Genomic DNA, 27,360 nt, shown 5'->3' on the forward strand with positions numbered 1-27,360 from the left:
CTTCAGCTGCCTTCCCTCCTCACCTTTGCCTTACAGAATCCCACCCTTCCTTGGAGATTCCTTTCAGACATCATCTTCTATATAAAGCTTTTCCTGATCCTTTCAAATGCTAATTCCCTCCCTCTCAAAACGTCCTTAGATTTAACTCTTTGTATTTGTTATATTTCGTGTTCATCCTGCATATACTTTTACAGTCTTTAGTTTCTTGTAAGAATTGTTTCATTTATCCCATTTATATCTCCAGCATCTAGCACAATGGCTGACACATGGTAAGGACTTAATAAATGCTTTTTTGATGATTGATTTATTCCCTCCTCTCTTGGCTCAGTTTCCATATCTGTAAAAGGAGAGGGTTGGTCCTAGAAAACTCTTTGTAATTATGCAAAAGAGGTATTTTTGATCTAGCTGTATGACTCACTGTTAGGTATAAGCCTTAAGGAGGTTAAAGACAGAAAGAAAGCTTCCTTGTGTGCCAAAATATTCACAGTAACACTTTGTGGTAGCAAAAAAACCGGAGAAAAAGTAGGGTGCCAGTTGATTAGAGAATGACCAAGCAAATTATAATGTGAATGCTATGTACTATTATTATTGAGCTATAAGAAATGGTGACTATGAAGAATTCAGAAAAACATTGGAAGATTTGTATGAACTGATGCAGAATGAAGTGAACAGAACCAGAAAACAGTTTACATAGTATGTAAGTAATAATACTAAGGGCAGTTGAATACAGATTAAAATGATGTTAGTAAAAACAACAATAAAAGCTTAACTGAACTTATATTAATCATATTAACATTCTTTGTCTCAGGAAACTGAGGATGAGATAGTGGCCTCTATATTGGCCAAAGACTGGGGTTCACTTGGCTTCAGGGCTGTCCCCACCACTGTCCACCTCAGAACTTTGATTTTCCAAAGGAAAAACTCCTGTCGTCTGGGGTCTTTGGACAGAGCATGACTGCGTCTACCAGAATGTAGCAGTAAAAATATTAATGTGCCTGTTGTTGCCCAGAAAATCCCCAGGCTCTTCTTTTGTGTTGAGAGTCTTCAATGTAGAACTGGCTCAGACTGGGTCAAGATTAAATCTCTCAGAAAATAATTAGTCCAATACAAATGCAATTTTGAAGAAGTCTGTGGAAGATAAGTATGCTCACAAATCACCCCATCAGACAATGCCCTTTGAACTATGTGAGGCTGTCCAGAGACATAACTTAACTAAAAGATGGCTTATGAAAGTTACTGATGAAGTTAAAAAATTGGATAACAACAGATCAAGTCATCCAGAAGCTAGAAACATCAGCTGAAAAAAATACTGTCTTAACACTGAGTATTAGTGAGAGACCTTCATTCATACCACACTGGAGCACACAGGCCTGTCACCTACTTGAGACCACCTCTTAGAACAGTAAAAGTTTCACTTTCTCTGAGTGTTCATCTGCTGCATGACATTTCACAAGTGGATTTTATACATGAGAACAGCTATAAATGTGAAAGATGTAATTTATGACATTGTTAGCCTGGGAGTTTTCATCTAAAATATGCCAAAGTCTCCAAGAAAATTGTGCTGCAGAATCATTTCTGCTCTTCTCCAGATGCATTTCTTTAGAGTACTATTTAAAGAAAATTCAGAATGGATTGTCAGATATTCCACATGAGGTTATTGCAGAAGAATACATCCCTTCCCCTAAATGTGTATGGTCAGCCTTGGAGAATGATATTAAAATAGTCTTATAGTAAGAGAAACAGTAGTTGATCAGATGCACTTTTTATCAGAGAAGGAAGAGACTATTGGAATGGAATGTTGCTTATGCTGTTAGACGTGGGCCTTTTAACAGTAAGTTTTGCTTATCTTCTCCATTTTAAGAAAGAGATGGCCTCTGTGAAGGACAGAATATTAAGAAATAACTGGTGTTTTAAAAAAAGGCATCGATAAAAGTGGATAAATTAAATAAAGAAGTTGGACTGGCTGATCGCTCTCCACTCCAGATCTCTTGAACCAAAAGAATGAAGCTCTGTTCTCAGTTTAGCTGTAGGATAGCCCAAAAGTCCAGATGACGCCATCCTTTTTCATTACATTCTGGTAGCACCTTCAGGTTTATGAGGCGTTTTCCTCACAACCGTATGAGGTTATTTATTGTAGTGAAAATCCCCATAAGTTAGGTTTAAGGGAAAACTTAATGATTCTGACTTATGAACAAAATTGAATAGGTTCTCAAAGAATATTTTAAAATATTCTGACCTTGGAAAAAATAAAAAGATAGAAGCTTTTTCTGACTATTTAAATCAGTCAACAAAATTGAAGCCCTAAGTACTGTGCTAGATGCTGCAGCTGTAAATACAGTACATTAAATAACCCCTCCTCACAGGGAGCTGACAGTCTAAAGAGGGAGATAGTAATGACATAAATAAGCATGTATAGGAAGTCTGTAAAGAGAATATAAATAAATACAAAGTCATTTGAGAGGGAGGGCACTCACAGTGAAGGAAGTCAGGAAAGGTTTCCTATAGAGGGTGATGTTCGAGGAGGGTCTTGAAGGAGGAGAAGGCCTCTTCAAGGGGCAGGCCTGGAGGGACAGTGAGTGCATGTGGGCATAGGTGGAAGATGGTGAAGTGCTCTGTGTGGGAACAGAGAGAAGCCCACATTAGCTGGATTGCCCAACATTGGCTGAGAAGGAGTGCATAATCAGTCTGGAAAGAGACATTGAGACAAGGTTGTGAAGGACTTTAAAAAGCCAAACAGAAGAATTTGTGTTTGATCAATCCTAGAGAAGACAACAGGGAGCCCCTGGAGCTTACTGAATAAAGGAGCAATATTGTCATATCCGCCCTTAAAGAAAATCACTGTAACAGCAGCAGTGTACGTGGTGGGGCAGAGGCGTGTTGGCGGGGAGGGGGAGGACTGAAATGGAGAAAAACTTGAAGCAGGGAGACCCAATAGGAGTCCATCGCAGTAATCCATGTGAGAGGTGAGAAGGACCTACTTAAGATGGTAATAATGTGAGTAGCGAGAAAGGGTCCAATGAAAGAGATGTTTTACAGCAACATTGTGTGATGATCAACTTTGATACACTTGGCTTTTCTTATCAATACAGTGATCTAAGACAACTCCAAAAGACTCTCCACTTCCGGAGAAAGAACTATGGAGCCTGAAGGCAAATCGAAGCATACTATTTTCACTTTTTTGTTATTTTTTGTTTCTTTCTTTCTCAGGGTTTTTCCTTTTTGTTCTCATTCTTCTTTTACAACATGATTAATGTGGAAATATGTTTAATATGATTGTACATGTATAACCTATATTGGATTGCTTGCCATCTTGAAGAGAGGAGAAGGGAAGGAGGGAGAAAAATGTTTGGAACTCAGAATCTTATAAAAATGAATATTGAAAACTTTATATGTAATTGGAAAAAATACTATTAAATGGGGGGGGGAAGATGTTTTAGCGGTGGGAACAAAAAGATTGCGGCAACTGATTGCATATTGGGAGTGAGGGAGAGTGAGGAGCTGAGAATGATACCGGAACTATGAACCTGAGAGACTGGAAGGATGGTGGTGTCTTCAACAGAAACAGGGAATTTGGAAGAGGAAAGGGTGTTTTTCTGGGGGGGTGGGGAGTGTTAAATAAGTTCTAGTTTAGTCGTGTTGACATTCAGGACATTCAGTTTAAAACACCTGATAGTTGATTGCAGTATTGAAGTTCAAGGGAAGAACTGAGGCTGAATATTTATAGAAAGAGAAGAGGAGGAAGCCTGGACGGAGCCCTGAGGAACACCCACAGTCAGAAGGTGGGACATGGATGATAAATCAGCCAAGAAGATTGAGAGGGAGAGATTAGACAATTAGAAGAAAAATGAGGAGAGAATTGTGTTATTAAAAGCTCAAAGAGGAGAGTGTATCTGGGAAGATATGGTGGCTAAAAGGGTAAAATTCAGCAGATAAATTAAGATGGATGAGAGCTAAGGAAAAAGACCATCAGATCGATCAGTTAAGAGATCATTGGTAACTTTGGAAGGAGCAGTTTCAGTTGAATGAGGTCAGAAGCCACACTAAAGCAGAGTGAATGAGAAGAGAGGAAATAGAGACAAGGAATGTGCATAGCTTTTTCTAGGAGTTTGGCTTGAGAAAGGAAGGAGAAATGTAGGACATTAGCTTAAAGGGGGATAGTAAGATCTAATGGAGACTTCTCTTAAAGGAAGGCAAAGATTTGGATGCTTTTGAATATGAGGAAGGAACCAGTAAGTAGAGACTGGAAATTAGGTAATGAGAGAGATGACTGGGGTTGTGATCTTCTGAAGAAGACACATGAAGAGAGGTTGCCCTTAGCAAAGAGAAGGACCACTTCTCACTATTAGAGACTGAGAGAATGTAAGAGAGAATGAGAGATGATGTCAGAGCGCTTTTAGGTCAAGAGAAGAGAAGAAAGAACTCTCATCAAACGATCTCAGTTTTTCATTTAAGAAGTAAGGTCCTCTGCTAAGCAAGCTGAGCTAAGAGGTGTCGAAAACTTGAGAGAAAAGCTTTTGTGGGGACTGAAACAGAGAATCAATTTGGGAGGAATAAAAGGATTGCCTCCATCTAATGAGGGCTGTGTTGGAGTTGGATAATGTAAATTTATAACATGCCTGGTGATTTCCTCTAGTTCTCTTCAGGACCCTTCGAAGTAGGAGTGGATGAGCTGGATGTTAGAAGTGTCCAGGGCTAAGGTTTGTCCAGGAATGAAAGGTTAGAGGACAAGGAGGCAAGGGATTTGAGATACCCAGATAGCTATCTTCTTTCTACAGATTCTTTCCAAGGTGTCAATGACTACTTGTAGTTGGCAAAGTGCTTTTCACAATGACAATTTATTACAGCTTCTCTTTATAAAGTGACTTAGACTTTAGAGAGGTTTTCCTCACAACTCCGCAAGGTAGGACGTATCCGTGTTATTTTCTTCATTTTACAAATAAGGAAATGGGATCAGAGAAGCAACTTACCTAAAGTCCCTTTACTAATAAGTGGCCAAAGCCAGGGTTCAAACCCTAAGTTCCTCCCACTGTACTAGATTGTTTGCTTCTAGAATAAGACGTTTTCAATGCACAATATTCATTTTGGCTTCTAGCTCTCAATCTATGGTTCTGCAGTCCTATGCCTATGAGAAGATCTGGGTTCACGGGTCAGATACCCCTTACCCAAAAGTCAGAGGTTTAGAGCTAGACCATAGATATTGTCTAGTTCACCCTGAATCTCTGGTCAGAATGCCACTTCTCCACTGTTGTTGTTGAATCATTCAGTCATGTCCAACTCTCCATGACCCACTGGACCATACTGTCCATGGAGTTTTCTTGGCAAAGATACTGAAGTAGTTTGCCATCTCCTTCTCCAGTGATTTAAGGTAAACAGAGGTTGAGTCCCTGGGTCCAGGGTCACACAGCCAGCAAGTGTCTGAGGCTGTCTTTGAACTTAGGTCTTCCTAACTCCAGGCCCAGCACTGTATGCACTGAGCTACCTAGCTGCCCCCCACACTACTATGGAGCTGTCTTCTCTTACTATCTACTTATTGGACATTTCTACCTGGATGTTTTGGTGGCATCTTAAATTCAGCATGTCCAACACAGAACTTATCTTCCCTGCAAAACCTGTTGCTCCCCCTGCCCAAGCTTCCCCATTTCCACTGAGTATACTACTCTCTCCCCAGTCACTCAGCATCACAACCTCAATGTGACCTTTGATCCCCTTCTCCCTCCTTCCTTGTATCTATCCCTCCCTCCCTCTCCCCATATTCAGACAATTGCCAAGGCCTGTCAGCTACACTTCCACAGCATCTTTTGTGTCTTTCTCCTCTTCACACCCACAGCTAAAACCTAGTTCTAGCCCTCCTCACCTCTTGCCTAGAATATTGCAATAATTTTCTAGTTAGATTCCTTGCTTCTACTATTTCCCCTCTAGTGTGTCTTCCACAGCCACCAGAATAATCTTCCTGTGGCACAGGTGTGGCCATGTTACTTCAATTATCAGAAATCTTCTGTGGCTCCTTGTCCTTTTGAAAACTTGCAGATCCTTCACCCCCACCTCTTAGGACCTCCACAGTCTGCCTCCAGCTTATTTCACATTTCTCTTTTTCCTGCATTCTACATTTCAATCAGACTGGACCTCTGACTGTTACCTATTTTCAACATGCCATCTCCTGTCTTTAAACATTTGCAAAAGCCATACCCTGTGCCTAGAGAGAGCTCCCTCCTCACCTCCATCTCTCAGAATCTTTATCTTTCTTTAAGGTTCAGCTCTGTGAATTCTTTTCTAGAAATCATCTTCCCCACCCCAACTATTGCTCATATCTCTTTCCTCTCATTACGTTGTATTTACTTATTTAAGCACGTGTTATACTTTTCCTCCCCTCCTTACCTCCTGATAGAATGGTTAAAGAAAAGAAAAAAAATCATCAAAAGTCATCATTTTTGTGGTGTTAAATTGCCCTCTTCCTTTCCTTTGTTTATACTAGTTGTCCTCTTAATCTCCTTTCCTTCCTCTTCCCTTTTCATTAACTAAGCAGTTTCAGCTTATCACTGGTTCAAAATCAATAAACTCCTCTGTTTACATAAAATCACTAGGGCAGTAAGCTCTTCCTGTTTCTAGAGGACACCCTCCTCCCACTCCCCCTCCACACGTATACACAAGAATATTTTATTCCTTAGTCAATGAAGTCTTTATTCAGTGTACCAGTACTATGTTAGGTGCTGTGGAATACAAAGGAAGAGCTTATAGTCTAATTTAGAAGTCCCAAACATGCTCTGCCATTGAAGATAGGCCAAGCTGGCTGGAATTCTTGCTAACAAGATACATCACATGTTATTATGGTCTTGGATTCTGTACTTGCTTCAATAGATCAGGGATCTGTAATTTTATAGGTGTAGGTATTCGCTCCACCCATGCAAATTTCAGGAGTATTCTCCTAAAGACAGTATGGTAATAAACCTCTCTATACTCAGGCAAAAGACTTGTTCCCTGTCATCTGTTCCATGCTTTGGGCCTTTCTAGCTTGGTAGGACCTGCTAGAGCTTGTGTTCTTCTGGCATGTGGTCTTCAGAAACTCTGGGTTACCTCCATACCATGATGAGACATCAAATTAGGATTTAAGTGAAAGATTATTATAATTGATTAAATAACACTTTTGCCTCACTGCGCATCAAAAGGTTCAGTTGTGTGCTGCATTTGTTTAAAAATCACTTCTATGAATCATCTTCTGGTTACAAGGCATGGTAGGGGATACAAAGATAAGAGAAAATGTCCCTATCATATAGACTCATGGTCTAACAGGGAATATAAGTTAAGCATCATACAAATTAGAATATAAGGAAATAAAAAGTCTGTAGTCTAAGAATAAAATCTCCACTGAAGTCCTTCTTCAGTCCCTATTTATGACATTCAGCTACTGCAGTACCTTCCCTATCGGGCCTCCTTTCGTCCTCAGGTCTCTCCCTCTTTACCCCATCCTGAGATCTGGAGGACTGTGCCTACAGGAACCAGGCTGTGGCAAGTTCGACCAAGTGGCAAAGGCTAATGGTGTGTACCCAATCACAGCCTGTGTGTTTACTACCAAGAATCAGCCTAGCTCAGGGCAGACACTTTCATCATCAAGAGGTAACAGTTTGCCCATGACATCTCATGATCTTAGTGTCTTCCCTCTGAGAATATATCTGCTGTATCTTCTATATGTCCTGTTTATACATAATTGTTTTGCAATTTGTTCCCCCCGTTAGAGCTCCTTAAATGAAAGGACTGGTGTTTTAAATTTTGTTTTATTTTTTGCCTATCTTTGTATGTCCAAGGCTTTGCACAGTGCCTGACACATAGTAGGCTTTTGATAAATGCTGGTTGATTTGTAGATGGATGGTCTCACTAAGGCATAGATAGACAGTACAAACACCAACAAAGTCATGCATCTTTCTCCAAATCTTCATTCCTAAAAATTATCTTTTTTCAAGGATTAGTTCAAATGTAGCCTCCTTGATAAATCCTCCCCTAATTCCTCCAGTTGAAAGTGTTCTTTTTCCCTTCTCAGATTTTCTAGAGGCATATTTGTCAGAGTCTAATTCGGTTCTGAGTTACATGGTAACAGGGACCGTGTCATTTTTCCTCTTTATATTCCCAGCCTCCAACACAGTGCCTTGCATATAACTGATTGTTTAATAATGGCTTGTTGGATTCCAGAATGATATGAGAGGTACAAAAGACTGTGAAAGATTGAAGGGAGAAGAAATTCCTTAAGGCATGGCAGGAGGGGAAGGAAATTATTGAAGGCTTCATGGAATATGTGGGACTTCCCTAGGCTGAGACCCCAAGACTAATCTAGGAGATTCTTTTCCCTATTCTAAGACTTCTTTGCTATTATAGTATAAATTTTATTGAATTCTTCAATCCCAGCTTGAAACATCAAGCCTGTGACTTTCTTGGCTGCCAGAGTTCAAAGATCTGCTTGCTGTACCCTGGTCCCTAATGATTTCACACAAAGGCATTAAGTGATGCACACCCAAGGTTCCAAAGCTGGTTTTGTGTCAAGATCTATAGGAATAATGCCAGCTGTTATTGCCATGGGTTTCTAAAGTACATGACAATCACTGGCTGCCCAACACACAGTATAGAATGTTAGAGCAGGGAAGGACAAAATATGTTGTAGTTTTTACTCCTTTCCATAGTAGGACACAGTAACATCGTCATACTGGTAACAAGTAGGCGATTCTAACTAATTGTTATGATTGTTAGCTATTGATGATTGATGGATATGAAAGATGGCTCTTCAAATGTGACCACACATTGTGAAAGCCATATTTTAGGAAGGGCATTGACAAATTACAGTGTACCAGAGAAAGATAACAAGGTGAGAGAAAGGACTATAAACCAAATCATAAAGGATTAGGCCTGTGATAGAGAGATTCATTAATAGTCTTAAAAGGAGTTAAGAAGGTTTTGAATGGAAAATTATCAAACTTTTATCTGCTTGGTGTCCCCAAAGGTAGAACTAGGAGCACTGGGTAGAGAAAAGAGAGGTGGAGAGAAAGCTTCCTAACAGTCAGAGATGTGGAATGTCCTGAGTTGGTAGATAGCTTCCTGGCACTGAAGGTATCCATGGAAAGACTAGACTACCACTTTTTAAGGATATTGTAGATGGTTAAATTTCTTATATACAGTAGAACTTGATGGTTTCAGAGGTTCTATCCAACTCTGAAAGTCTGTGATCCCATGAAATTAAAAAAGGCACATTCCATCATTTAAGAAAAGTTATGATTTCTCATTTTCCATCTTTCTCTTTTTTTTTTTGAAGGGGGGAAGGCAGGGCAATTTGGGGTTAAGTGACTTGCCCAAGGTCATACAGCTAGTATGTGTGTCAAGTGTCTGAGGCCAGATTTGAACTCAGGTCCTCCTGACTCCAGGGCCGGTGCTCTACTCACTGCACTGTCTAGCTGCCCCATCCATCTTTCTCTAAAAAGAAAAAAGACCTAGAAAACAGATCAAAAAGAACTAATTTAAGAAACCATATTTCAAGAAATCATAAAAGAAAACTGCCTGGGTCTGTTAAGGCAGAGTGAAAATAGAATCCACCAATCACCTCCTGAAAGAAATCCCAAACTGAAAACACACAGAAATGTTATAGCTAAAATCTGGTGTTTCCAAGGCAAAGAAAAAATATCGTAAATGGCAATAAGAGTCCAAATACTAAGGAACCACAACACTTAAATAGCAGCTTCTATAAGGGAGATCAAATGTTATTGTTGTTAACTTGTTTTTCAGTCATGTCTGACTCTTCATTACTCCATTTGGGGTTTTCTTGGCAGAGGCACTAGAGTGTTTTGCCATTTCCTTCTCCTGCTCATTTTACAGATGCAGAAACTGAGGCGAACAGGGTTAAGTGACTTGCCCAGCGTCACACAAGTAGTAAGTTTCTGAGTCTGGATTTAAACTCAGATCTTCCCGATTCCAGGCCTGGCACTTTATCCATTACACCACCTAGCTGTCCAGATCTTAAATTTTTTCTGATGACTAGCTGTGTGACCAAGGGCAAGTCCGATTGCCTCCAAAAAAATATTTTTTCTGTTGAGTAAAAAGTTTGAAATGCAAACACATGAAGGAAGAAAACCCTCAAAGTTCAATACATTTGAGCAATTAGAACTGGTCAAATAATGAGTGTGCTTATATTCTAACAGAATGAGAAAAGACAAGTTTCTCTGGAGAATCATGTCTTCAAGAGAGGCTGTTAAATAAGCCAAGCACAGACCTAGATGATTTTAGCTGTACTACATACTCTGGCTTCACTCTTCCAGGACAAGGCCAGCTACACCTCCTCAGCATTCTAGGGATACTCCTGAGAGGTCGAAGGTGTCTCTTTCTAATACTCTTGCTTTATTCCCACATTCCAGTGTGTTCACCTCCACTATTATCTGCCAGCGATTACTTACCCAGTTCCATTTAAGTAGTTAACGTCAATTAGCTTTTACAAAGGAATATTTACTTCAAAGATATAGCAAGAACAGAAGTGCAACCATCCCTATCCAACATGTTGGAGCATTCTCTCCCCTATACCATTCTGGTTTATGGGGAGAATGGGCCCAAACTTTACATAAAATTAGTTCCACCAAGTTCACATTCAAGTGCTTGCTTTCTAATGCAGAGACACTATGCAAGCAGCCCTGCACAAACAAAATATATACAGAATAAATTGGGACTAAGTCTGAGAGGGAAGGTGCTAAGATGGAGGAGGACTAGGAAAAGTTTCTTGTAGAAAGTAAAACTTTGGCTGAGACTCGAAGGAAACCAGGAGCTAAATCTATCAAAGTCAGTCATCACACACTGTGGCTGTTACTGTGTATGATGTTCTCCTGGTTCTGCTCACTTCACTCAGCATCAGTTCATATAAGGTTTCTCTGAAGTCCTCCTGTTCATCATTTATAGCACAATAGTATTCCATTACATTCATTTACCACAACTTGTTCAACCATTCCCCAGTTGATGGGCATCCCCTCAATATCCAATTCTTGGCCACCACAAAAAGAGCTGCTATAAATATTTTTGTACATGGGGGTCCTTTTCCCATTTTTATGATCTCTTTGGGATACAGCCCTAGAAGTGGTATTGCTGGGTCAAAGGGTATGTACAGTTTTATAGCCCTTTGGGCATAGTTCCAATTTGCTCTCCAGAATGGTTGGATCAGCTCACAGCTCCACCAACAACGGAATTAGTGTTCCAACTTTCCCACATCTCCAACATTTATCATTTTCTTGTTTTGTCGTGTTAACCAATCTGATAGGTGTGATGTGGTACCTCAGAGTCGTTTTGATTTGCATCTCTCTAATCAGTAGTGACTTACAGCATTTTTTCATATGACTATAGATAGCTTGAATTTCTCTGAAAACTGCCTGTTCATATCCTTTGACCATTTATCGATTGGGGACTGACTTGTATTCTTGTAAATTTGACTCAGTTCTCTATATATTTTAGAAATGAGACCTTTATCAGAGACACTAGTTGTAAAAATTCCTTCCCAGTTTTCTGCTTCCCTCCTAATCTTGCTTGTATTGGCTTTGTTTGTGCAAAAACTTTTCAATTTAATGTAACCATTTTGGATTTCATAATGTTCTCTATCTCTTATTAGGTCTTAAATTCCTCCATTCTTCATAAATCTGACAGATAAACTATTCCTTGCTCTCCTAATTTGTTTATAGTATTAGCCTTCATACCTAAATCCTATACCCATTTTGACTTTATTTTGGCATACTGTGTCAGATGTTAGTCTATGCCCAGTTTCTGCCATACTGTTTTCCAGTTTTCCCAGCAGTTTTTGTCAAATAATGAGTTCTTATCCCAGAAGCTGGCAGACTCTGTGGTTCTTTCTCTGGATGTGGATAGCATTTTCCATCATGAGTCTAAAAATAAATTAAAAAAACAAGTTCATAGACCCTGGGTTAAAATATGATCTATGTGGACCTTGGTCTAATCCTCAGCCCCTCCTGTCTTCTCCAACAGATATTACTGTTATCTCCACTTTTTCTCTAATCTTCAGTTTCTGTGTCCTATCTCCTTCCCTTCTGCCTACAAACATGCCAGTGTTGCTCCCATCCTTAAAAATTGCTCACTTGATCCAACCATCTCTGGTGCTGTCATCTTATGTTTCTTCTCTATTTCTTGAATAGACTCCTTGAGAAAGCCATCTATACCTCCTTCTCCTCCCACTCTCTTCTAAACCTTCTGTGTAGTCTGACCTCTGATTTCATCATTCAGCTGAAATTGCTCTCACCGGAGTAACGAGTGGCCTCTTAATTGCCAAACCTAATGTCCTTTTCTCAAACCTTATTTTTCTAGACTATCTCCCTCTCTTCCTGAGTAATTTTTCCTTTCTGGGTGTTAGTGGCATCGCACTCTCCTGGTTTTTCTTTTAACTGTTTGAATGCTTCTCTGTCTCTTTTATTAGAACTTCATCCACATAACTTCCATTAACTGGGAGTGTCCCCTTGATGTGCTGTACCAAGTCTGCTTTTCTTTTGCCTCTATATTAGCTCACTTGGTGATCTCTTCAGCTGTGTATTCAGCTACTGCAGTTAATTCCTAGATCTAGTTATCCATCCCTGACCTCTCTCCTTTCCTCATTGGTATATATCCTGTCTTCTTCCTCTCTCCACTGACAGATTTCAAGGATTTTACACCTTAACAGGCACTTTCACGAACTGCTGTGGACAAAATAAATCAGATTTTGGTGGCCAGTGCAATGATAATGAATTCCCCTACACTTAATTCTAGTGTATCTGATAGACCAAGGCAGTCACTGGGTCCATACTTGAAGCCTTTATAGGTTGGCAAGAACCTGCCAGAGCTTGCCACTTTCTGGCAAGGCCTTTGAGAACACAGAGTAACCTCCAAACCTTGAAGTAGCTTTGGATTACGACTTTAGTGGAAAATGAAAACTAATAAATTATTTTTAAATTCCAGATATGAAAAGAGCAAGCAGAGACTTGTTTTAACTATTTATGGTTCATTCTTTTTTGAACTTGACTTTTAATTTTGAAAAATTGTGAAAGTACAAGACTTGTTATATGAACCTTTTACCCTTAGCATTGGATTAGACAGATTAATGATAGCAGCAAACATTCTAAGTACCTCAGTGCTGTCGAGTGCGCTAATGTATGTGAATTTGCTTTGGAAAATATCAATCAATAGAGAAAGTCAATAAGAGTATTATTATTGATCAGTAAAAGTCAGCATGGCATAAAGAAATAGATCCGCAAACTCTTTTAGAAGAGTCATGTTGGACTGGATCGCTTCTGAGGTCCTAGAAGGAGTATCAGGGGACGTGGTTTATAGGCCTGCCTCTACCATTAACTCACTGGGTGTGTTTTTTAGTTTCCTTTCCTCACTGCCTCAGTTTCTTCCTCTGTAAAAGGAGTGTGTTGGTGCTAGATCTCCAAGATCTCCTTCAGCTCGAAACTCTGACTTAGACACAAGCTCTGCTCCCACAGAGAGTACAGCAACCACCACAACAGATCGATCAATCAGCAAGCATTAATGGAGTAGCTACTCTTTGCTAGCTACTTTGTATTACTAGGAATTAGAAGAATAAAGATACAAGCAAAAACAATCCCTGACCTCATATATTTGACCTCTAGCCATATACATATACAAACACATACATACATACATACATACATACATACATACATACAGAGAGAAGATACACATACTCATATAGGTAGGTTGGTGGTTGCTGTTGTTTAGTGGTGTCTGACTAATAAGTGTCTGAGGCCAGAGGTGAACTCATGAAACTGAGTCTTCCTGATTTCTGTCCTGGCACACTATCTGTTGTACCACCTATCTGGAAGGTAAGTATGGTAGGTAGATATGAGATAGATACAGAGTGATTTGGGGGGATAGAAAGTAGCAGCTAGGGGGTCAGGAAAATCTTTATGTAGGAAGTGGCCCTTGAGCTGAGCCTTGAAGGAAACTAGGGATTCTAAGAGGCAAAAGTACAGAAAATGTACACTCCAAGCAATGGATTAAAGTCTCTTGGTGTTTATTTAAGTGCTTTGCCTGTACAGAACTATTTGAGTGCCAGAGCAGGTAGATCATAGAGTGCTGGGACTGAAATGAGGAAGACCTGGACTTGAATCCCTTTTCAAACATTCAGTAACTATATAACCTCAGGCAAATCTGTTAACCTCTTTAAGACTCAGTTTCCTCATCTGTAAAATAAGGAATTTAGACCAGATAACTTCTAAGATATTTTCCAGGTTTAAATCTATAGGATGTTATGATCCTTTGAACTGGGACTAGAAACCATGAACACAGATAACTAATCCTGTTACTCACTTTTGGCCTTGGGGACATAGATAGGCCTACTTTTTTTAAATAGTTATATAATCATTTTCAGAAACCACCAATAACATTAACAACCCCATTCTAAAGGTTATCCTAGTTGATGTAGTCTTGGCTTCTGTTGAGTGAAATTCCCCAAGTTGGAGTTCAAAAAGATCAAAGTTACAAAGAAGCAATTACAGTTAAGTACTTGATATTTAGTATAATTAAAAGAGCACTGGATTTGGAGTCAGAGGACCTGGCTTTAAGGCCTAGCTCTGCCACTTAAGAGCTGTGTGATCTCAGGTAATTTCCTCCTTTGTAAGGTGGGGAAATACTTGCACTCTTGGTGAGATTCACATAAGTAAATATATAGAAGGCTCTGAACCATAACATAATCTAGAAAGTCACCTATTGGGAAGGTCATAGGTTCTGGAGTTTGAGTTAGCCCAGCCTAACCCTCATTTTATTGTCTCTTGAATGAGGCCATGCATCAGAGTGGCTGCTGTCCCTTTGCTTAGGAACTTTTCAGTAAGTCAAAAGTGAGATCTTGTGGTTTACCTGAATCAGTCAGGCAGGAACCTCCAATTTGGAAAATCCAAAGCAGGTTTTCTGTCGACCTCAGATTAGCTAACAATGAAAAATTCTGTAAGGGAAAACTGCTGAGGAGTCAGTGGCATGAAATGGAATACCCTGAAACCTTGGAAAGGCCCAGACCTGTGGTAACTGACTGACTGTTATTCCCTTTCTATTGTATGACAAAATACAGCATTCATTCCTGTGTAAAAAACACTTTGGGGGAGGGGGCAGATAGGTGGCACAGTAGATAGAGCACCAGCCCTGTAGTCTGGAGGACCTGAATTCAAATCCAGCCTCAGACACCTACTGGCTGTGTGATCCTGGGCAAGTCACCTTAACCCTGATTGCCTCAAATACATATGTGCGTGCACACGCATGCGCACACACACTAAAAGCATAGGTATAAATGGATTTTTCCTTAAAATGATAAGAAGCTTCTACCTAAAACCATCAGTAAGCATTATTGTAATGGGGATAAGCTAGAAGCCTTCCCACTAAGATCCAGAGTGAAACAAGGGTGCTCATTATCACCAATATTTTTTCAATATTGGATTAGATATGCTAGCAATAGCAATAAGAAAAGAAAAAGAAATTGAAGAAATTAGAATAGGCAGTGAGGTAATAAAACTATCTCCTTTTGTAGATGATATGATGATGTACTTAGAAAATCCCAGACATTCAACTAAAAAGTTAATTGAAACAATAATTTTAACAAAGTAGTAGGATATAAAGTAAACCCAAATCATTAGCATTTTTTATTTATCACTAAAAAAAATCTTGCACAAAGAGATATTAAGAGATAGACAATTTAAAATTACTGTAGAGCATATGAAATGCCTGGGCGTATACCCTCCAAGCCAAACCCAGGGACTGCATGAACATAATTAAAAAACACTCTATGCAAATAAAGTCATATCTAAATAATTGGAGAAATATTAATTGTCCATGGTTGGGCAGAGCTAATATAATAAAAATGACAATTCTATCTAAACGAATCTACCTATTCAATGCCATCCCAATTAAATTGCCAAAAAATTATTTTATTGAGCTAGAAGAAATAAGTAATTGGTTTGGAAGAACAAAAGGTCAGGAATATCAACTGAATTAGTGAAAAAATGCAAAGGAAGGAGGTTTTAGCAGTACCAGATGTTAAACTATATTATAAGGCAATAACTATAAAAACTTAGCTAGTACTGGCTAAGAAATAGAAAGGTGGATCAGTAGAACAGAGTAGACATATAATACAGAGTAGTAATTGATTATAGTAATACCTTGTGTTTGATAAATGTAAAGATTTAAGCTTTTGAAATAAAAATGCACTATTTGGTTAAAAAAAAAGTTGGGATAACTGGAAAGCAGTCTGACAGAAATTGTGTATAGATTAATATTTTATTCCATTTACTAAGATGTCAAAATGGATACATGACCTAGATCTCATAAGAAAACTAGAAGAAGTTGAAACACATTCCCAGCAGACTTATGAACAGGAGAAGAATTTATGAATAAACAAGAGATAGAGAGCATTGTGAGATGAGATCTAAAATGGATTATTTTGATTACATTAAATTTAAAAGGTTTTGTACATATAAAACAAATGTATCCAAGATTAGAAGGAAAGCAGAAAATTGGGGAAAATTTTTATAGACAGTTTCTTGTATAAAGGTCTCACATCTCAACTATATAGAGAACTTGATAAGATTATGCATCATTCCCCAATTGACAAATGGTCAAAGGAAAAGAATAGGCAGGTTTTCTGTGAAGACATCAAAACTCTGTATAGTCCTATGAAAAAGTGCTCTAAATCATTATTGACTAGAGAAATGCACATTAAAACAACTTTTAATTATCATCTCCTACCTGCCAGATTGTCTAAAATGGTAGAACGGGAAAATGACATATTGAAGGGAATGTGGAAAAGTTGGGACATGAATACAACGTTGGAACTGTGAACTGATCCAACCATTTTGGAGAGCAATCTGGAATTATGTCCTGAGAGCTATAAAACTGTGTATACTCTTTGACCCAGTAATATCACTATTAGGTCTGTTTCCCGAGGTGATCAGGGAAAAAGGAAAAGGACCTATATGTTCTAAAATATTTATAGCAGCTCTTTTTGTGGCAGCAAAGAACTAGAAATTGAGGGGACGCCCATCAATGGGGAAGGGCTGAACAAGTTGTGGTATACGGTTGTGATGGAACACTACTGTGCTGTAAGAAATGATGAGCTGGTTGATTTTGGAGAGACCTGCATGAAATAACAAAAAGTGAAATGGGCAGAACCAAGAGGACATTGTATACAATAACAGCAATATCATTTGAAGAACAATTGTGAACAACCAAGTTATCCTATTACAAATACTCAAATAAACTATAAAGCACCCATGGAGGAAGATGCTATACACCTCCAGAGAAAGAACTGATAAATGGAAGTACACATAGTATGGTTACTTACACATATATATTTACATTTATTTATTTGTATCATGTGGTGACTTACTCTAGTGTAACCAAAAAAATTTAATTTAATTTTTAAAAAAACAAGTATCATAGGATCAGGTTTTCTATTATATTCTCCATATTGCTCATTTTCATTATTACTTGCTGATCTTTTTAAAGCAATCTTAGATTCTAAATTAATTTCTTCCCCATTTTTTTTAAATTTTGTTTTGCTTAGAGCTCTCTGTTTCTTTTGTGACTTTCTCTTTGGTGTTTATTCTTATTCAGTTTATTTGAATGTGTTATTTAGCCATTTGGAGTCTTCTCTTGGTATTCTTGCATGGTTTCATTTTCCATCTATCACTTCTGGTCTTTTAGCTAGTTCTGTTGTGGTTAAGTTTTTTGAATTTCATTTTATCAGTATTCTTTGCTTTTCTTTTTTTCTGTTTTGGTTGATTTTTATTTTCTTGTGGGTTTTTTTATCCTTTGTTGTTTCTTTTTGTTATTTTTGGGGGGTTATATAAAGAAACTGCTTCTCTGAAAACCTATTGCTTCACCATCTTGATTGGATAATCAAGGTCATCATAGATTTACAATTGGAAAGGATCTTAGAAATCATATAATAATAAATAAGGACATTAACAGTAACAACTAGAGTTTGTATAGTGCTTTCAGGTTTTCAAAACACTTTACATATAATCTCATTTGAGCCTCATACAACAGTGCTGTGAGATTGGATTTATAAGCATTATCATTGTGTTTTCACCAATCTGGCTAGCAGCTGCTGTGGGGGTGAAAAACCAACAACAACCAGCTCGCAGAATGCTACAAGCCCAGTTTCTTTTGATCTGCTTTACTAAGTAAAGCAATGTTAAGGAGTTAACAATCTTACTTTAGTCTAGCATACAAGCAACATTCACTTAGTTCAGGGGAAAATGCCAGCACCCTGAACTTCAGAGCAAATACAAATTACAAACAGACCAAATACAATTCATAGTTACCAAGAAAACCATCAACATCTGAGTTCAGCTGGAAGGCCCTCAGAGCAGCTGCCCAGAGCCCCACACCTCCAAGAGTGAGAGCCTTAAGCAGATAACTCTGTTCTCTCTTTTTATACAATTTCAGACGTCATCAAATGTAATCTGAATGACCAGAACTTAGGCTCTTACTATTGGCTCTGGAGTTAGCACCTCCTTTCATTGGCCCCACCTGGAGCCCCACCTTCGTTACCAATTCACACCACATAGGCTTAGCACCTAATAGATAGGGGTTTGGGGCCTGGGGTTTAGCACCTAGTAAGGCTCAATCAAACACACCCAACTTAATTGATATTACACATGGTTATTTTATAAATGAGAGAACTAAGTCTTACAGAGGTTAAATGGACTTGTTCAAGGTCACACACCTAGTAAGTATGAGAAACCTGATTTGGACCTAGACCTTCCTGATTCTAGGTCCGGCACTCAGTGCCACCCTCTACCACACTGGCCCTCTAATCCAGCCACCTTGTTTTTACAAATGAAGAAAGTAAATCTCCAACAGGTGAGAAGACCTGCCCATAGTTAATCAGTTGGAGAGTTGAGATTTGGGACTTAGACCTCCAGTCCTTCAGTGATATCCTAGGAGAGCAAGAGTTCCTCAGAAGGATGGGGAGCTTAGCTCTCTACAGACCCCAAGTTTGTCTCCCTTATAGGAGAACCTCAACCCCGGGGTAATACAAAGGGGCTACAGGACAGTTAAACTCAGTGCAGGAAGGGTTCACTTGGCTCTCCAGACACCCCACATTCTTTTCCTTTACAGGGGGACTTAACCCCAAGGTTGAAGCAGAAGTCTGGAGATTTATATTAGGTCCCTGGGGGAGCTGAAGCTCACTGCAGAGGGAAGCAGATTTGTCTTGGTCCTTTGTGGGCTCAGGTACAAGTCTTTCACATGTTTTGTGGGCTGAATAAAGCCTGGCTTATATTCATTGTTATGTTAGCCTAAGTGCTTGTATGAATGTTTTACTTTTTTCTGTGGAGACCTAGACACCAGCCAGATTTTTATGTTCCCAGGAGTAAATGAAGGGTGGAAGCAAGCCAGATTCTGATGTTGCTAGGGGCAACCTTAGTTGGAGGGCTGAGCTAAGAGAGATATATATGAGAAACTCTCACATGATTGAACTTGGTATGTAAAAACCCAAAGCTTTAGTTGTGAGCCACCAGTTATCTGCCTAAGGCAGGGGTGGGGAACCTGTACCCTGGAGGCCACATGTGGCCCTCTAGGCCCTCAAGTGCAGCCCTTTGACTGAATCCAAACTTTACCAAACTAATCCCCTTAATAAAAGGACTTGTTTTGTAAAACTTGGACTTGGTCAAAAGACCACACCCAAGGACCTAGAAGGTCACATGTGGCCTCAAGGCAGCAAGTTCCCCACCCTAGCCTACCGTTACACAGGTGGTAGCAGAGCTGAGATTTGAACTTAGTTCCTCTGATCCACATGCAGTATTCTTTCCACAGCACCATGCTGTCTGTCTACCTCCATTGCTCTTCTCGAGCAGGGTTTCTTTAACTGGGGTACACAGACTCAATCTGTGAATAAACTTCAGGAGGTCCAAGAACTTGGATGGAAAAAAATTACATCTTTATTTTTACTAACCTCTCCAACTGAAATTTTACATTTCCATCAGTTATTTAAAAACTTTATTCTACGAAGTTGTCCATAGGCTTCCCCATACTGCCAAAGGGGTAAGAAGCCCAGTCCAAAGCCAAGTGGAACAAGCTCATCCCTCTTCCAGTACTCGAAGACAGCTGGCATGGTCCCCCCTAAGTATTCTCCAGGCCAAACATAAATAATGATCCCTGAGATGGCCTATTCACTGATCCCCTAGGAATTTACAATTCCTAATTACCATTTCTCCTTCTGACTCTACCACGAATATCCTGGTGCCCTTTGGGAGCTGGCACTCACTCCCTTCTTTCATTTAGCTTGGGGCTGCCTCCACATGTTAAGAAGGGCATTATTAAACTGCAGAGCACAGCAGAGGAGGAAAACCGAGATAGTGAAAGGCCTCCAACTCATGCTATTCGAGGATTGGTTGAAGGAACAAGAAATTTTTAGCCTGAAGAAAGCAAGTCTTAGGAGAATGTATTGGAAGGGCTATCTATCCCCTGGAAGATCTCATGCTAATTCTCTCAGCCATTCTGAGCCTCAGTTTTTCCTGCTGTTAAATGGGTACTTGTAGTACCTACCTAATAGGATTACTTTGAGGATTTGAGATAATTTGTGTTCAGCCCTTTGTAAACTTTAAAGCCCTGTAGAAATGTCTGTGATTATCATTCTGAGGTGGCCTTCACCTCTCCAAATTTCAAGTTTCCTCCTCTCTAAAATAGGGTTAATAATTCTTTGCACTCTCTACCTCACTGGGTTGTTGCTTAAGGTTATTTTGTAAGCCTTTAAGTTCTGTGTAAATGAGTTATTATCATCATCATTATAAGGATAAATAAGTAAGTTACAGTTACTGCCCTAATGGGTCTTTGGTTCCAGTAATGAAAATAATGTACACATACGACAATAACAACAAAATCAAACTAGAACATGGAACATGAGGAAGGTGTAAACAGGGTTCTGTTTGTAGTCTGAGAATGGAAAATCTCTTAGCAAATGAGTGGGGGAGGATCAGTGAGGCTAAACAAAAGAGGAAGAGTTTATGTGGTGTTGACAAGTATTGAAAGAATTACGATTATAAAAGAAGAAAGGGCAGTTGAGAAAGTCATTACTAACAGTAAGTATATAACAATTTTAAGAAATTTAAAAAATAAATTTAAGCTAAAATTTCCTGTCACCTGGACCTATAAGAGAAGAGAGAGCTCTCCTAGGTCAAAAGGAGGTAGAAAACACCTTGCTTCCAGATGCCCTGGACTATGACAATGTTTCTTGGACATGGTTTCATACTCAAGGTCCTGGGGAAGAAGGAGCCAGCATATCCTTTTATGCCCCTCCCCTCACCCGTAACCCCATTCATATAAAACACTGTCCATCAGTTCTCTGGAATACAGTGCTTGGTGTGAATTAGGCCAGTTCCACTAGGGGTGAGACCAAATGGGGAATGTCTAGCCAGGGAACGAGTCAGGAATATAGCATCAGCATCTGAATCCCACATATATGCATTTCTCAAAGACTTTGGTGAGGAAGTCTATATTTCACATATGGATTGGATTGTATGGCCTCTGAGTTACCTTCCAGCTCTCATATAAGCTTACATTTAAGATTTACCCAAAGTTGCCATTTTCTATTAGTAGTTGGTGATACAGGACTAGAACTTGGGGGGGGGGCCGGTGCAGAATCATAGACATAGTAAGTAAACCTTTGGGAGCTGATGAAGGTCACCAAGTATGGGAGTGAAAAAGAGAAAGGGAGATAATACAGAGTCTTAGGGTGTGCCTACAGTCAGTAGGTATGTTGTACATGATGGTTCTGCAAAAGACACTGACTGGGGAGTGGTCAGACAGGTAGGAGGAGAATCAAGAGACAAAAATCTAAAGAAAACCCAAGGAAAGAGAATCCAGGAAGAGAGAGTAGTCAACAAAATTACACATTGCAGAGAGATTGAGAAAGATGAGGACTGAGAAAGACCAATGAATCCTATGTCCAATGCAAAAAAGAACAAATATTGCAACAGGATCTTGCTGTCATTGCATTCTAGAAGTTTCATGAGTTCTTGGTTCATCTCAATTCTAGCAGTTGGGAAGTGAACTTGGAATTAGGAGACCTATGATTAACTCCTGGATTTGGCAGTTAATAGCTGTGTGATCTCTCATAAGTCACTTGGTTTCCTCAAAGTCTCAGCTTCCTGATCTGTTAGAAGGGGATCATCATATTCATACCTCTTGCCTCAGTGGAAAGTACTTTGCAAACTTGAAGGCATTATAGAAAGGTGAGCTCCTATTATTGTTTTCCTTGCCAAAGAGGCACACTGACAGCCACGAGTCTACTCTGATTAGTAGACCAGAAAGTGATGCATGGATGAAGCATTTATTAAGTGCTTATTATATGCAGAACAATTTACAACGCACTAAAGATACAAATAGAAAAGCTGGGCAGTTGCTGGTTGAGTCAGGAGCTCTCACTCTGACAGGGAGAGAGAATTCAGATCGGGGAGCGGGGCTCAACTGCCCGGCAAATGGAAATACCCCGTGGTCCCTAAGATACAATACAAATGATAACACACCTTCTATAGTGTTGTTTCCATTGAAAAAAATCAAATCAGTTTGTGATGTTGAATCTTTGACAGTGTCAAAGACTTTGGAATAGCTTAGTCTTGGGTAGCTGTGGCTCTGGAAGAGGCAGTGACAATAGCACCTGCAGAGACAATTGATGGGTCATGTCTCCACAAGAGTTGTTTCACCAGGTGATGGACCAATCAGTTTAATTGACAAGCATTTATTGAGTGCTTATTATATGCCAAGCACTGGGATACAAACACAAAGAAGCCAACAAGAATACATCATCACTAAATATTAGGCAGTTAAGAAGGAATATAAATGTGCATCAAGCAAGAACAAAATAATTGCTCTATTTTCTAATCCTCTTCTCTCAATTTGTCTCCGTAGATAATTAAGCTGAAAGCTGAAGCACGCCTAGACCTCCTGAAACAGATTGGGGTTTCTGTAGACACGTGGCTGAAGAGTGCAATGAACCAAGTGATGGAGGAGTTGGAAAATGAACGCTGGGCCAGCCTTCCTGCAGTGGCCAATAATGGCTCCCTGCACTTGGTACTGTTTCTCCCTTCCATAATTGACTGGTCTTCCTCTTATTAGTTGCTGCTGCTGCTGCTGCTGCTGCTATTGCTATGTGGGGCCCAAACTGCTTAGTAGGCAGGGTGGGAAAAGCAAAGAGAGCTTCAGGATAATGTAAACTGAGGGATTTCACATTCAGATCTCAGCTGCCCTTATGACCTTGGCCAATCACTGAGCCTCTGTTTCTCATCTGTAAAATGGACAGTAATATTATGAGCACTCCCTTCCTTTCCCTTCCCTGAGGGAAAATGTTTATAAAATTTGGAACACTGTAGTAATACATGGTAGTAGCTCTTGTTTGGCTGATGCTTTAAAATCTACAAGACACTTGCTCCCATAACCCTGTAAGAAGATCAGAGGTAGTGTTGTCATTTTACAGATGAGGAAACTGGAACTAAATGGAGCAAAGTGACCCGCCCTGCCATGGATGCAGACACAACCCCGGCCTCCTGTCCCCCCACCGTGCTTTCTGGGAGTGGCAGTGATTCTCATTACTGTTAGTCTGATGAGTGGTTATAATAACCTCTACCTGCATTTGCTCTCATCTATTAAAAATAATCCTTACCCCACTTTCCTGGTAGGATTATGCAGAGAAAAGTGCTTTGTGAGCCCTAAAGCTCCATGAGAATGGGAGCTGTAGTTGTTTCCAAGGCTGCAGATATAGCATAGGCAGAGAGTAATACTCAGCCTCATATGCCAGGAGGTGCTTGTGCCAGGAGCAGAGACTGCCTGGGGGCAAGGCGGGTTGAGGCGAGACTCACAAGAGGCTGGTCTGCTCGAAGTCCCAGCTTCAGGTCTTCGTGCACATGGCCTTGGACAATGAAGATAATAACACATCAATGATCTATTAGTTAATAGATTGGTGAAATCTACTAACACAAACCATGTAACTTAGTAGATGGTCTCAAGAGTCCCCTGTTGCTCAGAAACATTAAATGACTTGCTCCTGGCTAAACAGCTAGTCAGGTAGTCCAGATCAGAGGTAGACTTTGAACCTGGGTTTTCTGATTCTGAGTCCAGCATTCTATTCACTGTACAACCCAGATTCTAATAGTAGACTTGAAAGTTTATAAAGCACTGTACACTCACCTTGTTTGAACTTTACAGTAACCCTCAATTGGAGATATTAAAGGCATTATTTTACAGATTTAAAAAATCTTGGGGCTCAAAATGGCATTACAACTGATTCATGGGCACATAGCTAATCATCAAGCAGGATTTGAACCCAGTACTTCATCACTTTGCTACACTAGGCTGCTTCTCTTGTACAAAAATAATATCGATTGACTGGTTTGTTTGTTTAAAAAGCTCTTTGTTAATCTTGAGGACCTGAAAAAATGTGAGCATTGCATTTTTCAAAGCACTTTTACATATAATATTTCCTTTGTGCCTCATAATACAAATCCCTCTGAGGTAACTGTTGGGATGCAGTCATATATAATAGTACAACAAGCCATGCTATATAGGTCGGAGTCCAGCTTCATGACCTGGGGCCTCTCAGAGCCTCCATTTCTTCTCTGAATTCAGGTGGGTCATCATGGGTTAGACCAGGTGATCTCTAAGTCCTTTCCAGTCCTGAAATCCAACAAGCATCATTTGGGAATGAGACCCACAGAGGTGACTTGCCCACAGTGTCTCAGCAATTAGTAATACAGGATCCCATTTCTCCTGTCCTTTTTCTACTACTTCTTTTTCCCCCATACCATTCAGTTGTCAGTAGCCCTTACTGGAAAAATCAAGCAAATATCAAAATTAGAATTCCTGGAAGGTTTGTCATCTTCACATCCAGTTTGTTTTCCTGCTGGAAGAACATTTGCATGATGAAAGATAAAACTGCCATGTGGGTGTACATTTGTTGGCTTTGAATGTCTGTGGGAAGACTTTATGTCAGATTTATTTCTAATTCACTATTAGCTGTAATGATGTTAGTGGGTGGCTCTTTTTTTGACTCAGCTCCTACAGACTCAAGTCAGTGGCCAACTTAGCTTGGGAGAAAGGGAGGGTTGTTTTTGTTTTAATCTTTTTCACAGGACCAAGGGCTCTGGGCCATGGATGAGCCCTTCCCATTACTGGGGTGTGGCATCTCCTATTCATTCATGTTGTGTAGTTTACCCTGGCTGTGGGCTAGAGAGAGCCTGGGACCTTTGCCATGGTTGTGCCTCAGCCCAGCAGCTTAACTTATGTTTCTCTAGGCCAGGACGGTTACTGGTCAAGATAGTCCAGGAAAAAGACCACCATAGGGGATGAAAAGACCCAGGGAAAAAAATGCTTATCTAATTTTGCATTTCCAAGCTGTCCTACTTGCCCTTTCGTCCTTTTCTGGCATTAATAAGAGCTTTCTGTAGCCCTTAAAAGTTTACAAAACACTTCTTCAGCAACTCTGCCTTGTAGGGAATATAAATAGTATTATTCCCATTTTACAGGTAAGAAAATTGAAGTGACTCGCCTAGGATCACATAGTGTTAGAGCTAGGACTCAAGCCTGGGTCTAATGACTGTAAATTCCACACTAGCATGATGCCCCTCTTCTTACAGTTCCAACATCATGCCAGCCTGGGCTCCCAGAGAATCTTGGCATTGGAAGAAGGAGGCACCTCAAAAAGCATCTGGTCCAACCCCTGTCTGAAGCACGCAGCACCCTTGACAGCTGCTCATCTGGCCTCTCCTTGGCCACCTGCTGAGGGAGCTGCTCCATTGGACAGTGACACCAGTGCTCACGAAGTCCCATTGAGCAGTCACTTTTTAAGGTCATGAATTTAGAGTGGGGTGGGACCTCGTAGACCACCTAATACAACCCCAACATTTACAGTTGAGGAAGTTGAACCCCAGGGAGGTTCCATGACTTCCCCAAAGTCACATAGGTCAGGTGGAATTTGAACCCAAACCTCTGAGTCCAAAACCATTGCCCTTCTGCTGCATCATATTTTGCCCTCTGGAGGCAAAATGACTGGTCCAGGCTTTTGAGGCTAGCTTAACGGCAGAGTCAGGAAGTTGACCCCAGATCTTCTGATTTACTGCTATTGGTTGTGGTAATAGCTGATCTTTATATAGTACTTTAAGGTTTACAAAGCACTTTCCAAACGTTATCTATCTTATTTAACCTTTACAGTAGCCCTACAAGAGAGAGTTTCCAGGTTGTCAGTGTACCTGTTTTACAGAAGAAACTGAGGCTCAGAGAAATTAAATGACTTCCCTGTTGCCATACAGCTACTATCAGATGTATTTGCCTGATACATAGTGAATGTTCGATAAATACTTGCTGATCGATCAGTTCCCTCCAATTAATACCTCTAATCCTTCTCCCCAAGGAGATTCCACAACTTACCCAAGGTCACATAGGTCAGTGCCATGCTGTCAGGTGGAATTTGAACCCAGACCTCTGAGTCCAAAGCCATTGCTGTAATCATGTTTTGCCCTGTGGAGGCAAATTCCTCTAATACCAGCACTCTTCTTCATGCAGCCTTTTAGATAATAGAAAGCAATGGTGACCTCTCTACGTGTTCTCCTTCTGAAAAGTTTATTAGCCTTTCTGTTAGATGTTCTAAGATTTTTATTAGATTCATATGGCTTCCCTGACAAGACTCCGATAAGCTGACAATAGTAATTACAAATATTTTCACCGTAATAAATCTTAAACTCTCTCCAATTCTATAGGAATCCAAGTTTCAGTGAAGACTAGAGAAATGGATCTAGACTTAAAAGCTGATCTAGCCACGGACAGGTCTCATGTACAGGACAATGGCACCAGGCCAGCTTTCTATAGGCTTGCTCTTTGATTTACTTTTCTGGCTAGTGGGGATAGGTTTGCACTTACAATTGACCCTTTGTTTGTAATTCTTCTTCAGGACCAACAATGTACATTTGTAAGACCCCTGGCCAAAGTCAAATGCGTTTGTAAATAATAGCTAACATTTATATAGCATTTACTGTGTGCTGTGCCGGGCACTGTGCTGAGCACTTCCATTTGGTTCCCACAGTGCTGAGAGGTAGTTGTTGTCATCACCCCCATTTTACAGATGAGGAAGCTTAGGCAGACAGATTAAGTGACTCGGCTAGTGTCACACAGCTAGCTAAGTGTCCTAAGACCGGATTTTAATTCGGGTCTTCCTGGCTCCTGGCCTAGTGTTCTATCCACTGCACCAACTAGCTGCCCACCCTGATCAGACCTGTGTTCTTGGCTGCATAAGTACCAGCCTCTAAGCCAGAGTTTCTTATCCTTTGACAAGTGATATGCCGCAGTGACAATCCTCTCCTGCCAGCTGAT

General features: G+C 40.0%; 1 protein-coding gene across 1 annotated transcript in view; it reads left to right on the forward strand.

The window, feature by feature from the left end:
• Nucleotides 1-27,360, forward strand: part of FCHSD2 (FCH and double SH3 domains 2) — a 359,064-nt gene that overhangs the window by 295,240 nt on the left and 36,464 nt on the right. Inside the window, exon 13 of the mRNA XM_036745787.1 lies at nt 22,912-23,073. Within this exon, the coding sequence (XP_036601682.1) occupies nt 22,912-23,073 (162 nt within the window). The remainder of the gene's footprint in view (nt 1-22,911; nt 23,074-27,360) is intronic.

The sequence above is a fragment of the Trichosurus vulpecula genome, chromosome 2 (assembly GCF_011100635.1).
Source record: "Trichosurus vulpecula isolate mTriVul1 chromosome 2, mTriVul1.pri, whole genome shotgun sequence".
Lineage (NCBI taxonomy): Eukaryota > Metazoa > Chordata > Mammalia > Diprotodontia > Phalangeridae > Trichosurus > Trichosurus vulpecula.